At 44.7% G+C, this 16,325-nt stretch overlaps 1 protein-coding gene across 2 annotated transcripts in view; it reads right to left on the minus strand.

Annotated features, from left to right (window-relative positions):
• Nucleotides 1-16,325, minus strand: part of rhbdl3 (rhomboid, veinlet-like 3) — a gene marked incomplete at its 5' end in the record, with an annotated part of 78,970 nt that overhangs the window by 28,755 nt on the left and 33,890 nt on the right. Inside the window, 3 exons of one of the 2 annotated variants that reach the window (XM_079499051.1) lie at nucleotides 804-952; nucleotides 1,870-2,094; nucleotides 12,164-12,322. In XM_079499051.1, coding sequence (XP_079355177.1) covers nucleotides 804-952; nucleotides 1,870-2,094; nucleotides 12,164-12,322 — 533 coding nt within the window. The remainder of the gene's footprint in view (nucleotides 1-803; nucleotides 953-1,869; nucleotides 2,095-12,163; nucleotides 12,323-16,325) is intronic. The other variant, XM_079499052.1, reaches the window with a different exon arrangement.

Here is a 16,325-nt window from a genome sequence, read left to right on the forward strand (position 1 = left end):
AAAGAAAGTATTAAACTTGAATGATCTGGCCTGGTCTCACACACTGAAATACTTCATATATATTATTCTGAAAGTTTACTTAGGCCCTATTTTTATACTTTGTCATACGAGTGTTGCGCTTTTAATATTTTTAATTTTTAATATTCACTATTAAATTAAAGCTTTCATATTTGAGCATTTCCGCACAGTTAACATCGCTCTTTCCCATTTCAGCGCTCTATTCATTTTAACCTACACCCTCCTTCACGGCTGGACGGGGATTTAATCGATGAAATGAACTAAAGATGGCCATTGGCCAGGTCTCACCTGGGTTCAGAGGGAGAAGGTATGTTTATCCTCAATCTTAATGCAAAATGTCTTCTAAATTAGTTTTCTGAAAAACGTATAGCAGTGGTTCTCAAACTTTTTCATGTCAAGGACACCCACAATTATAATATGCACAGTATTTGCCCACGGACACCCATCTCAAAATGTTTTGTTCCAGGGACCGCCATAAATAAATGTTTTGTTCCAGGGACCGCCATAAATAAAGATTTGAGTTAAAAAAAGATTTGCTTTAAAATATACATATACAGTATATTCATATTTTCATGATTTTTCGAAAATAGAAGATCTACAAGTTCATGGCGCTGCACGAAGTGACGCGCCATGAGCATGTATATCTGCTATTTTTGAGCAGATATAGCATCTTTGCTAATTCCGGTGTATTTACGTTACATTTGGTTGTAATGTTCATGAATATGCTTGTCCCGTCGAAATAAACAAATAAAGTCAAGTAAAGGAAATTAAACTGGGTCTCTCACCCAGCATGCATGAAGACATAGCTGAGGAATCTCCAGGCCTGGGCCCGTAGCTGAGGGTGGTAAGGCAACGGGCCCTTTAGGAACGACGGACTGGATACCTGCAGAACCCAGCGGTCCAACTGGAAGCCATAGTACATAAACACCACAACCTATAGGGAAACACAGGGAGTCCAACACACCATAAGCCATAGTACATAAACACCACAACCTATAGGGAAACACAGGGAGACCAACACACCATAAGCCATAGTACATAAACACCACAACCTATAGGGAAACACAGGGAGACCAACACACCATAAGCCAGGGGTTCTCAACCCGTGGGTCGCGACCCCTCGGGGGGTCGCCAAATTATTTTAGGGGCTCCCCAAATTATTTTAAAAAAAAATATATATATATATATATTTCGTTTTTTTTTTTTTTTTTTTCACGATTTTTCAAAAATAGCAGACCTACAAGCTCGTAGCGCGCCACTCGGTGGCGCGCTATGAGCTTGTAGATCTGCTATTTTTAAATAGCTAAATTATAACAATGCTTAAAACACCAAAAGGGGTTCCCGCCCAAAATGGTTTAAGGTTATTGTAGCAGTCAATTTATATTGGGGGTCGGGAGGGGGCGGGGCGGGGGTCCCGAGACATTGCCAAAGCATTTCCGGGGGTCCCCGGCCAAAAACGTTGAGAACCACTGCTATAGATTAGACACCAAGCTGGATGCTGTGCGGTGGCTTCCAAACTCTAAATTCCAAGGTAGTGGACAGGCATGTAAGTATCAAAGTATTTTTGCGACCACAGGTCGCATTTACTATGAAAACATGCATTTCCCGTCAGTTGGTTGGTTGGTTGGTTTGTTTTTTTGCTATTTTTATCACCTTGAATTAGACCACACAGACCCCCAATGAATTTTAGCGCGTCTCAAACTGGGCGTCCTTGAAATGAAAGAGGTTGACCGAGATATTGTACTTTCTCAATGTGGATAAGGTTGATGCCCTCTACAACTTGGATGACCAAAAATATCTCTATCTTCTTGAGTGTTATGTTATGGTTCTGTGTTTTTTGATCCATTTTACCTCAGCGATAGTGAGAGCCAGGATGAGCCAGGGCGGGGGGCAGTAGGTGTAACTGTCGAAGTACCACTTGCGGTCCACCTCACGGGGCAGGGTCTCGTAGGCGACGTGGCGGACCAGCCGCTGGGACAGGCCCAGACCCACCTCCTCCCTCAGGGCACTGCCTTTCAGCTGACGCCCCCCCTGGAGGATCGCCCGCCGGAAACTGTTGGAGCGCTTGTTACTCATCTGGGATAAGAGCCGGAGGAGAGAGAAAGGTAAAGGGAGGGTGTAGGTAGGGGACATGAAATTGAAAAGTTATTAAAATGCGTATTCAAATAAAAAGTATAAGGGAGAATAGCATAATGTTAAATCACAGGAGTCCTACTTCAGTTTATCATCAGAGACTGTTTATCATCAGAGACTGTTTATCATCAGAGACTGTTTATCATCAGAGACTGACGACGGGACAGTTTTGTAGGCAGTATTGATATACTCAATATTTGAATTGACAAGATAATACTTCTTTGTGAAAATGTCAGTAACAGAGAGGGCCCTATCTTGCGCCACCCCTAATGCTGCATTCACATGGAATCAGGCAAGCAGTAGACAGAAGACGGCATGTCATTTTAGTGGACGGGAGCAGGACAGTAAACGTAACAGGACGGCACGGCAGCACGGCAGCCAGAACCGGCGACGGTAACGGCAGGACTAACCTGACTCCGCCAGATGGGGCAGCAGAGAGTCTGCCTGAGAGTTCCCAGATGGGAGCAGGAGGGGGGGAACCCAGTGTACTCTCTGCTGCCCCATCTGGCGGAGTCAGGTTACGGCAGGGCGGCATCAATGTTAAAATATTTTAACTTTTTACCGCTCTGTGCCGTCCAGCAGGTTTTGCCGTTTGCCGTCTAGCGCTTGCCTGATTCCATGTGAATGCAGCATTACCCCTTATCCCTAAAAGGATTTGCCATTTTTTTTACTTACCCCTTATCCCTAAAAGGATTTGCCATTGTTTTACTATTTTGAAAAACATTTTCAAATAGTTCAACTAGCCGATCTACATCGACATCGACATCGACACGTCGGCTATTTGAACTATTTTAAAATATTTTTTAAATAGTAAATGTGTAAGGGGTGGCGCAAGATATAGCCCTCATCTCCCCCCACATGTGTAACACTAGATATCCATTTTGAACTATGGGGGTCCTTGAAATGGGGGAATCATAGATGATGTTGAGGAGAGGTAAGGGAGGGGATGAAGGGAGGGATGGAATGGGCAGAGAAATGAAGTGAATATCTACAGTATTACTTCTGTATCTTAGCGCCACAAAATAATAAAACCTAGAATTGGGTAAAACATTTTAGTTAACTTAAATAAAAAAACTGAAAAGGTTTTACAAAAAAATAAAATAAAAATTAAACTGTTTTGAAACTAACTATAGTTATAGTTAGCTATAGCTAAATGATGATGTCACTGGTAGGCGGGTTTCCACAGTCCTCCTATGAGCCACAGACAGAGTAGATTTGTTTTACTTGTAGTGAGGACAATTATATGAAGATAGATTGAAAATGGGTGAAGTCACTTGCTGTCCACCAGAGCATGTCACATTCAGCCCTCGTCCCCTTACACAGTACAGTAAGTCAAACTGTGACAGCAACCACACTGCCACGACATACACCTCCCACTTCACCATGGCAACAGAATGCCTCCATCATCACCTAGCAACCATCAAGCCCTTCCCCTCGTCCAAAACACTGTCTCATAGCTGCAGCTCGTCTTTCTGCCTTATACGTACGTATGCACGCACGCAGGCAGGCAGGCAGGCAGGCACACACGCACGCATGGAGACAGACAGACAGACAGACAGACAGACAGACAGACAGACAGACAGACAGACAGACAGACAGACAGACAGACAGACAGACAGACAGACAGACAGACAGACAGACAGACAGACAGACAGACAGACAGACAGGCACGCGCGCACACACACACACACACACACACACACACACACACACACACACACACACACACACACACACACACGCATGCTGAGAGAATTTGAGGAATGCCCGTTTTCTTTTCCTCGCTAAACCCCAGATTAGGAATATTCATGAGGCTCCTTTTGCAAAAGGAGGGTGTTGAGGAGTCGGGACTCCAGAGTGGGACAGATTGCAGGCGTCACATACGTACAGCCTGCCCTCCACTTGGAGTCACAGCCATGATGAAAGCACTATTCACACATACGTACAGCCTGCCCTCCACTTGGAGTCACAGCCATGATGAAAGCACTATTCATTTATTTCTAGACTGGGAAAGCGAGTGTCGTAACACCTCGTAGAATTATGATCCACTTTCACACTTTGCCGGCTAAAAAAAGAGATCGCTGAACACAGAGTGCTTCAAGCTCCCACTGATGCTGATGCTTGACTGCACATTTTGATGTAGTTTTAGTCTCTTGAAAAAAACAAATTAAAAATAAGAAAAATAATAATCCATTCTAGTCATATTTTTATCATTTGAAAAGTTTTAGTTTTAGTTGACTAAACACCATAAGAGTTTAGTTTTAGTCTAGTTTTAGTTGACTAAACACCATACGAGTTTAGTTTTAGTCTAGTTTTAGTTGACTAAACACCATACGAGTTTAGTTTTAGTCTAGTTTTAGTTGACTAAACACCATAAGAGTTTAGTCAACTAAATCTACAGTTGACTAAAGATCATGGCTGACCCTGCACACCCAGGCCACAGTCTTTTTGCCCTGCTTCCCTCAGGCAGGAGGTTGCGGTCCCTAAAGACTATGAAGGCCCGACATTCAAACAGCATTTTCCCCACGGCTATCCGGCTCCTCAACGCTGCTGGTGTCCCCCCCTGACCCCCCTTTATCCTCCCTCCACCCCCACTCAGAGTGGAATGGACTGACTTGTGCTCTGAACTGATCACTTGAACTCTCTGCACTTTATTTTTTTCACTATTCTTTGCACTGTCTTGTCCTGTTTTGCACTTGTCCAATGTTGTAACTGCACTCTGCTGTCCACCAAACCAAATTCCTAACATGTTTACATGTCATGGCAATAAAGTCTTCTGATTCGGATTCACTGGCTGATTTATACGGTGAACAGTTAAGCGGTTCCAGGTGGTCCTCAGGTAAATGAGGGAGAGTTGGTAACCAAATGGACCCCTATAGATCTATAATTCTTGAGAGCGTAAAATGAAATCAAACAAACCCTAGCGGTCCATTTGGTTTCATTTTACACTCTCAAGAGTTACATTATTGTTAAACATCTGCATTAGCCTACTTAATTTACATGAAGTCTATACACACATATTAGAGAATGTAGAAGAATTGTTATTTTGATCAACGGCAACAAAATATTCTTGAGTTTTGTGTCTGAGAGGCTAAATCTCATCAAACGTGGCTCAAATGACGATTAAATAATGGGCCCTGAAATGAAAAGGGTTGACAACCAGTGCTTTAAAGAACCCATCGCATATACTGTATGACATCATATATAAAGCTTCACTTGCAAATATAACACACCTATCACTTAATTTGGAAAAAGATATGGACTGAAATGAAAGGAACAATGAAAATCTAAGGAACAACAAACAATGTCAATATATCATATTATATGATGACCATATGCTTGATATAGTTTCTCTGGACCTCTCCGATGTCTTTTATTTTTTATTATCATGACGGGGATCGGCATTAACCGCTAACGGATAAAGTTCATAGGAAGCCAATTATGAGACTTGAGGTCAGAGACAGACGTACAGCTGTGGGAAATTGACCGTGAGTTGCCATGACCACTTACTGACCGCACGCACGCACGCACGCACGCACGCACGCACGCACGCACGCACGCACGCACGCACGCACGCACGCACGCACGCACGCACGCACACACACACACACACACACACACACACACACACACACACACACACACACACAGCCCCCAGTTCTCCCCCCACCAGGGCAGCTATAGTCCACAAACGCAGTAGAATCCTCATTCAAACGCCAAACACAAATGCCATTTCCTCTGCTCTTTTCTAATAAAACACGAGAGAGAAAGGCTGACATTCCGTCTATTCACTCTGGTGGTGTGAGGGCCAGGCAGGAGGATGCCGTTTGATGCTGTTACACACCAATGGCACAGTCTCAACCTGTGTCCCCACATGCTTTTTGGGGGGTCCCCAGAAGACAGTGAAGTGACAATTTAAGGACTTTTAAGGCCTTTTTAATACCACAATAAAAAGAAGGAACAAAAAGAAAAATGAGCATTACTGGTAAATTTATAGCGCCTATATCCAAGGCGCTTTTCAGAGTGTTGCGAAGGCTTTCACAGGAGTTCCATATATGGGATGACCCATAGTCCCATATATGGAGACAACAGCGATATCCAGCGCTGACATCAGATGAATGTAGAAACTCCAAAGATGGATATACACAGTGGTGACATCATCGTAACACTAGACTTGGCACAGCATAAAAGGCGGCTCCCATGGCTTCTAAACCGGATTTCAGGCAACGCACGCGGTATCTCCAACAGGTCAACATATACGAATCAAGGTATCTGGCTTTACAACCCATATACATTGAATGGCTTGTATTACCTTGAATGGCTTGTATTACCTTGGGTACGAGTCTTCTAGATGAGACAGAATAACTGGCTAATGGCTAAGCAGATCGTAGAGCATTGAAGTAGAGGTTTCCACATCCCGGTTAAGTTCGTATCGAACACCACTGTAGCGGGTCCTAACGAAATAATCAGCACTGGTTCGAGCTATTTTACACAGAGATTGTGCATTACATTCACCCATTCACACACCGATGCCGGAGGAAACCATGCAAGGCACCAACCTACACATCGGAAGCAATTAGGGGTTCAGAGTCTTGCTCAAGGACACTTCGACACTAACTCTGGGGGAGCCTATAATTGTAATATTCCAGATGTATGCACCAGATGCGGTGAAGATAGAGGCACATTGTTCCACTGTCTATGGTCCTGTCCAAAATTGATGGAGTTTTGGGGGAAGGTCGGGCAGGAAATACAGAAGATTTTGTCAATAAATATTGTACCAGAACCAAAGTTCTTCCTGCTCGGTCTATATCCGGAGGGACACAAGATAAAGCGTAATGAACAAATGTTTATATGTCTTTTACAAGCTAAGAGAGTGATAGCATTGACCTGGAAGAGGCCAGACAAACCAAGTATTACACAGTGGTTCAGGGAATTGTCTTTATGTTTACCTTTGGAAAAGATTGCATACATTCTTAAGGACAAACAATAAATGTTTCAGGAGGTGTGGGGCCGTTTTATAAGATACATAAAGAACAATAATTTGTCACATTTAATGGATGGAGCTGAAGAGGAGTAGTGCTGTTGTTTTTGTTTTGTTTTGTTGTTGTTTTTGGTTATTGTTGTTTTGCTTTCTTTATATCAGTAATTGTCTTGTACTGTTCATTGTTGTTGTTTTTTTGTATATTTGTATTGTCATTTGTGTGTAAAAAAGGAAAATAAATACATTGTTGGAAAAAAAAAACTCTGGGGGAGCCCGGGTTCGAATTGGGAACCTTGTAGACCCCATCCGGTCACTCTACCCCTCAGCCACTGCCGCACCTTACTGCATCAATAGTAATCGACAAAATATACTATTGAAACATTGGCCAAATGTTGAAAATAGCTGATCTACAAGCTCACAAAGCCTTGCAAACTTGTATATCTGATATTTTCACAATGTTTATCTATGGAACAGAGTCAAACAAAATCGAATGCCTCAACTCCTACAATTCCAAGTGCTTGTCAGGATGGGGGGTCCCCTCAGGATGGGGGGTTTCAGGGGGTCCACAACTAGAATATAGCTTTATCACTTCATCGCTATGTTATGCTTCAGCTATTAAAAACATATACAAATACAAATGTGTATATATTTCCTGCTGTCCATGCAGTTAGCTCATAACATTAGCAGTTGTTGTCGCGTCGAGCTGCGGTCTAGAGTGGCTGCGGTGCGGCGTTGCCAGACTTCCGTGGTGCACGACAGGGCTTAGGAGGCAGCCAATCATCACTAGGTCGCTACTACGTGATTGGCTACACGAGTGGTGCAGACTGCCATTGGCTTAGGCAGCGTTCCAGACTATACCATTGGCTTAGGGGGCAGTCAATCATGACTAGGTCGCTAATAAAAACGGGCCTGTTGTATAAAAAACAGCCAATCCACAAGCCCACAACACGCCGCATCGTGATGCGTTGTGGCCTTGTAGAATGTAGATCTGCTATTTTTTTTTTTTTTTTTATTGTGGAACCTTTTGAATATTTATGAGACAAATCTTCTCTTCTGGAGATCCCTGATGCAAAATCTCTTCAAATGGAGCTCTGCAGCTAAACAATTTGGGGGTCCTTGACATGTTTGAGAACCACTGATGTTATAGAAAGGGAGAGAAAATACATTAGAGAGAAAAACCTTAAGAATGAGAGAGACAGGGGGATAGAAGGAGGAAGAGAGAGAGAGAGAGAGAGAGAGCAGGTTATGAGTGAGAGAGGACAAGAGAAAAATCATGGAAGTGCAGAATGCGACTGTGAACTGTAATCAGGCAATTACTGGCAATCACACTGACGGACGGCTATATGGAAGAGCTGCGGTGCCGAGGAAAGACAGAGCTGCAAATAAAAGCCCATCTGTCTCTCTCGCACTTCTCCTGCTGCTCGTTTCTCCACCCTTCCTTCCCTTCATGTCTCCTCTCTCCTTCCCTTCATGTCTCCTCTCTCCTTCCCTTCATGTCTCCTCTCTGCCGTGACTGCTACAGTGAATGTAGCCATAACCCTTCATGTCTCCTCTCTGCCGTGACTGCTACAGTGAATGTAACCATAACCCTTCATGTCTCCTCTCTCCTTCCCTTCATGTCTCCTCTCTCCTTCCCTTCATGTCTCCTCTCTGCCGTGGCTGCTACAGTGAATGTAACCATAACCCTTCATGTCTCCTCTCTCCTTCCCTTCATGTCTCCTCTCTCCTTCCCTTCATGTCTCCTCTCTCCTTCCCTTCATGTCTCCTCTCTGCCGTGGCTGCTACAGTGAATGTAACCATAACCCTTCATGTCTCCTCTCTCCTTCCCTTCATGTCTCCTCTCTCCTTCCCTTCATGTCTCCTCTCTCCTTCCCTTCATGTCTCCTCTCTGCCGTGACTGCTACAGTGAATGTAACCATAACCCTTCATGTCTCCTCTCTCCTTCCCTTCATGTCTCCTCTCTGCCGTGACTGCTACAGTGAATATAACCATAACCCTTCATGTCTCCTCTCTGCCGTGACTGCTACAGTGAATGTAACCATAACCCTTCATGTCTCCTCTCTCCTTCCCTTCATGTCTCCTCTCTCCTTCCCTTCATGTCTCCTCTCTGCCGTGACTGCTACAGTGAATGTAGCCATAACCCTTCATGTCTCCTCTCTGCCGTGACTGCTACAGTGAATGTAACCATAACCCTTCATGTCTCCTCTCTCCTTCCCTTCATGTCTCCTCTCTCCTTCCCTTCATGTCTCCTCTCTGCCGTGACTGCTACAGTGAATGTAACCATAACCCTTCATGTCTCCTCTCTGCCGTGGCTGCTACAGTGAATGTAACCATAACCCTTCATGTCTCCTCTCTCCTTCCCTTCATGTCTCCTCTCTCCTTCCCTTCATGTCTCCTCTCTGCCGTGACTGCTACAGTGAATGTAACCATAACCCTTCATGTCTCCTCTCTCCTTCCCTTCATGTCTCTTCTCTGCCGTGGCTGCTACAGTGAATGTAACCATAACCCTTCATGTCTCCTCTCTCCTTCCCTTCATGTCTCCTCTCTCCTTCCCTTCATGTCTCTTCTCTGCCGTGACTGCTACAGTGAATGTAACCATAACCCTTCATATGTCTCCTCTCTCCTTCCCTTCATGTCTCCTCTCTCCTTCCCTTCATGTCTCCTCTCTGCCGTGACTGCTACAGTGAATGTAACCATAACCCTTCATGTCTCCTCTCTGCCGTGACTGCTACAGTGAATGTAACCATAACCCTAGAGCCGAAAAAATGGCCTACTGTATCTACAAGCTCACAACGCACCACGGCGAGATGCATTGTGTGCTTGCGGATCAACTCTTTTTGGTGCAAAGTAGCACTGCGTTGCACAACTGATGAATCAGACATAACTCTGTCTCCTAAACACTAAATACAACTTCTAAATGCCTAATTCTAACCCTAAACCCAAACTGAATATTTATTGTAAACTTTAAAAAAAAAAGCCACACATCACAATGTGTATTTCTCAAATTCTGCAATACACGTGGGGGCAACACACACACACACACACACACACACACACACACACACACACACACACACACACACACACACACACACACACACACACACACACACACAGTACACACAGTACACACACACACACACACACACACACACACAGTACACACACGCACGCACGCACGCACGCACGCGCGCGCGTGCAGTACTCCCAAATAATCCTCACTGTCCCACTTCCAGTATCATGGCCCAACCCTATGGCCCATATACATGACTGTGCTGGACCAATGACAAGCGACCTCTTAGACAAAAAAATTCCAAGCATCCCCACTGTCACACAATAGACAGCTTTGAAGGAAGACCAGAGAGAGAGACAGAGAGAGAGAGAGAGAGAGAGAGAGAGAGAGAGAGAGAGAGAGAGAGAGAGAGACGGAGAGAGAGAGAGAGAGACAGAGAGAGAGAGAGAGAGAGAGTGAGTGGGAGCGGGACGAGGACTGAAGGAAGATAACATTAGATGGATGAGAGAAGAATGTGGCTTGTTTACGCACAACAGTGTGCAAATGAGGCCATTAGAATGAGATTAACAGTGAGTGACTGTAAGAGAGAGAGAAACCAAAGACAAGCAGACGCGATGGCGACAGGCGCTGCATGTCGCCATCATGATCATTTTATGATCAATTATCTTACAAATACTAATATTACATTTAATTGTGATTTTGTCATTGCAAATTAAGCTCAGTAGTGGCATTGTGGTTAGAGTGTCTGCCCTACTGGGAGGTTGGGTTTCAATCCCCGGCCGGGTCATACCAAAGACGCTGCGACATACTATCATGTCCAGGAGGTGTATTGTACATCAAGCTGCCTCACGCTACAGAAACAGGAGATGGGCTCCTGCCCTGTGGGCCTCATGGCTCGGCAAGGCATACTTACTTAATGGGGCCCGCCAAGGTACGATTCCAGCCCTCAGCAATGTGTCCCTGAGCAAGACACTTAACCTGTAATGCTGTGTTCACACGGGCAGATGCAAAAGATACAAAGATGCAAAACTACACTGCGTATCTGTATCTTTGTAGCTGAAGTTTGTATCTTTTGCAGCAGCTACAAACGCCGGATGTATCTTTGTATCTTCATGTCGCTGGCTTCCACTGAAAATGAGTGGTAGACTGTATCTTTGCATCTGCCCATGTGAACGCAGCATTACTGTCCCCCCCTCTGTGCCATGTCATGCTGATTGGTGTGTCATGCGTATTGGTGCAAGTAAAAGCAACAAGGTGAATGTGAAACTGAAACTGAACTGAAACTGAAAGTGGCACAAGGGGATTGTTAATGGAGAATACACAACAAGAATCTTCCTGTGGGAAAGCTGATCTTGGACATGGAGGCATTGGACGCGTATGATTCACAGAGGGAAACACATAGATAGTGAACACATTCTCTGGGACTTTTACCGATATAAACATTGATCCTATTTTGGAAAATCCCACTGACTGCACTAATGCAGATAGATGGCACGGGTCCATTTGGTTCCATATGACAATTTGTATACTTTCAGAGTCATGGGGTCCTTGAGAACAACTGGCTTAAAGGTGGCCTTACACTAGCCGATTTTTTTCAATCTGAAATCTGATAGCACCACACACTACAGGATAATCGGAGCGGGGCAGAGCAAATATCAAACATTCTTGAAGTTGATCGGGCCGATCCCGATCGCGCTTTGAGCGGTCGGGCACCCCCCGAGCGTCAAAAATGCCCGATTGTCGGCTAGTGTAAGGCCACCTTTAGTCACGTGGCGTTCCTGATGTGGGTGTGTCAGCAATATTCCACTGACAATGTGCAAGTTTCAATGATTGGTAACTTTGGAGTGTGAGGACCTTTGTCAAGTTTGTATGACGACCACCGTATGTAACCAGCAAACAAACTCTATGTCTCCCTTCCCCTGTAAACATGGACACTATGTCTCCCTTCCCCTGTAAACATGGACACTAGAGTCCATAGCATGTGCGTGTAAAAGCACTGAAAGGTCTAAACATCTTACCAGGTTGACAAAGTCTTGGTAGCAGATCTTTCCATCTGCGTTTCCGTCGGCAAGAGCCAACAGAACCTCTAGCTTGTGGGGGTCAAGCTCCGACCCGTGGGCCTCCAGCAGGTCTCTGAACCTCTCCGTACTGATGAAGCCAGTACTCTCTGGGTCGTACTGGAATCAGCCACACACGCACGCCCACACACACACACACACGCACGCACGCACGGCCACACACACACACACACACGCACGCAAGCACGCCCACACACACACACGCACGCACGCACGCACGCCCGCACGCACGAAACGCCCACACCCACCCACACACACACACACACACACACACACACACACACACACACACACACACACACACACACACACACACACACACACACACACACACACACACACACACACACACACACACACACACACACACACACACACCCAAAAGGTTATGATGATGTGAGCTATAGTGGAAGAGAATTGACAGTGGTGGAAAAAGTACTCACATGTTTTACTTAAGTAAAAGTATCAATACTGCAATATAGAAGTACTCTGTTACAAGTAAAAGTCCGGAATTCAAAATGTACTTGAGTAAAAGTACAAAAGTATTGACATCAAAATGTACTTAAAGTACCACAGTAAAACTACTCATTATGCAGAACGTCCCATTCCGACTTTTCAAAATTCAAAAAAAGTATTTTGAAATATCAGCTATTTTCAAATGGCCGATATCTATATAGGGCTGGGCTGAAGTGGTTAATCAAAGTAACTAGTAACTAAAGTTTTCAAATAAATGTAGTGGAGTAAAAGTACAATATTTGGATCTGTGATGTAGTGCAGTAGAAGTAAAAGTATTGGATATTGGAAATACTCAAGTACAAATACCTCAAAATTGTACTTAAGTACAGTACTTAAGTACATGTACTTACTTTCCACCACTGAGAATGGAATAGAGGTCTCATTAAGGGCACAACGCACACAGCACATTGAAATAAGCAGGCACGATAGCACGAAATATGGGGCAAAAAAAAACAAACAAAAAAACAAAGACATTCATGCGAGGTCAATAACAGAACTGTGTCAGAAGACAACGAGGCGGTGAACACAGTGGCACATTGTTAATGGCGTTGGTTTTGAAATCATTTTTAATTGCTTCAAATAATTCCATGCAATCATTTTGGATTTCAATTTGGAACTGACTGCGAGGGACAACTCCACTATAGCCACAGGCTGTTTCCTGTGATAATAACTTTGGCTGCTAAATTAATACATCAATGGCCTTCAATAGATGAACCACCAAATAGATTGAAAAGTTGTACGTGGAATACTGCACATTCTCCAATAGACCCACATCTTTCAGAGCTATTTGACACCGGAATGAGAAATGTACGTGATCTATCGTCTTGGTCAGTGGTTCTCAAAGGGTCCCCCAGGGATCCGTTTTGGGGTTCCAGTGGGTCCCCAGCAAAATGACTAATACAGTATAGCGTCAAGATCAATTTAATGGGATACTGCAGTTCACCCCCAACATTACTTTTTTTCTATTGATTACTCACCCCATGGAGACTTGAAGTCATAGATATTTTTTCCCTATGGAGACACAAAGTAGACTCTTTGACTAGTGGACAAAGAAGTAGACTCCTTTCTCCTTTGTATCCCCATGGGGTGAGTAATCATTAGAAGAAATATATATTTTTGGGGTGAACTATCCCTTTAACCACTGATACATCCCTAACCACACCAAAGGGTCACCATGCAACTCCTTGGGTCCAAATGTTTGCAAGGAGTTAACGCTAAAACCGTCTCCACCCTTTGGTGTGGTTTGGGCCATTGAATTCCATGCGTTGAATCACTAGGGACGACGCGCGTCAACGCGCGGACGTGCAACAGCACATATCACACCGCAGGGACAGCGCTAAAACCGCCTCGACCCTTTGGTGTGGTTAGGGCTTACAAGCTCACAACACAATGCCATGCGATGCATTGTGTTGTTAATTGGGGGTTATTGGGGGTTGCGGCCAAATGCATATTAATTTGGGGGTCCTTAACATGAAAAAGTTTGAGAACCACACGTCTTGGTCGCACTATGCTTTTGTTTACTTCACAGTCAATTGTATGAGGTGAACACATTCCAATTGGCAATTGGGGTATTTCTAAACTACAAAAAGTTAATTTAATGCCGATTTACTTTGTTGTTGTTGCAGAAAACATTGCATTCAGTGGTTCAACACGTCACCTAACATTTACGCAATTCCTTGAGCTTAATATCTGTCACTTTCGTTCAGGAATGTGCTACCTCAGACTGGAACTGCATGCAAACATCTAACAGGAGCAAACAACACAGCCTATCCTTTTGATGCTTACAGTGCATGTCTACTGTCCCTGTACAGGAGAGAGAGAGAGAGAGAGAGAGAGACAAAGAGAGGAGCTGCTGTGGATCTCTAGGGATCGACACAGAACTAAAGATACTCCGCGTCTGTGTGAAAAGCTACACTTGTTCAACTGAAGATGAATGCGTGTAAAAGATGTCATTCCAGGAGCTCAGTGTTTGATATGGATGTCAGGTTGTTTGTGAACAGAAGCAGTAGAGAGCGGCTGCTTCTCTTTCCCGCTGTGCTGTGGGGGGGGGGGGGGGGGGGGGGTTGTTTTTTGCACTATATTTACAGCGTATGCATGTGTGTGTGTGTGTGCGTGCGTGTACTGTATGTCTGTAAACAAGAAGCACTGACAATCAGTTAAAAATGAGCATCAAATGGCTTTGAACAGGCACAGGTGTGTGTGTGTGTGCGTGTGTGTGTGTGAGTGAGTGAGTGAGTGAGTGTGTGTGTGTGTGTGTGTGTGTGTGTGTGTGTGTGTGTGTGTGTGTGTGTGTGTGTGTGTGTGTGTGCGTGCGCGTGTGTGTGTGTGTGTGTGTGTGTGTGTGTGTGTGTGTGTGTGTGTGTGTGTGTGTGTGTGTGTGTGCGTGCGCGTGTGTGTGTGTGTGTGTGTGTGTGTGTGTGTGTGTGTGTGTGTGTGTGTGTGCTATTTGCCATATGCCAGGCTTGGCAGACGTATAAAGCCAGACGGGCAGTAGTGTGCTCTCCTCTTCAGAGCGTCGACCGAACACGGTCCTGGTGGATCAGGTTCCCTAAATGTCTCTTTCCTTTTCATATCAGAGACTTACTACAGAAGACATGAACGTTTAAGAATGTTGGCGATATTGCTCTTTTCTAAATGAATACATATCTGTGGCATTTAGACATCACACTAAGCTAAAGAGATTTATAATATATACTGTGGGCGTGATGAATAAATTACATGAAAATGCAAATGACTCATCTGCAAATAGCTCTCATCAAAACTATTCATAGAGTTCAGATACCTTGAAGACTGCGTAATAGTGTACAGTATAGTGCCATGTACTGTCGTACAAGCACACAACACTCATTTCTGCCAGTGTGAACAAACACACTCAAACAACACTCTTGTTCACACACGCATGCACGCACGCACACACACACGCACGCACGCACGCACGCACGCAGCCACGCACGCACGCGCGCAGCCACGCACGCACACACACGTCCCCATGCATGCACTGCACGCACCCACGCCTTGGCAAGACAAACGGTTGAATAAAGATCTAAGCAGAGCAGAGTGAACTAACCTTCTCCTGCAGCAAGTCAGCCAGTTTCTGCCTGGAACATTTTGTCATGGTGGACGAAGGCCAGCTGCCCACAATACAACACAATACGCAGCGTATTGTGTGACACAGAGAATAACGTGTCTGTGTCTCGATCACATTATCTGATCCTGACTGTGCAGGATGATGATTTGCAAGACAGAAGGATTACACTCCAATGTAGAACTCCCACCCAGTCTCGCACACACACACACACACACACACACACACACACACACACACACACACACACACACACACACACACACACACACACACACACACACACACACACACACACACACACACACACACACACACACACACACACACACACACACACACACACACACACACACACACACACACACACACACCAACCATGCCCCACCCCACTAAAAACCCCTATACCCTAGATTCAGCTCACTACCCTTGACACCCGCATTCTATCACTGTCTGTTAACTCTCACTTCTGCGTCCTCAAATGTTGTGTTGTCCCAGCTC

The sequence above is a fragment of the Electrona antarctica genome (assembly GCF_951216825.1).
Source record: "Electrona antarctica genome assembly, chromosome: 4".
In the NCBI taxonomy this organism is placed as follows: Eukaryota; Metazoa; Chordata; class Actinopteri; order Myctophiformes; family Myctophidae; genus Electrona; species Electrona antarctica.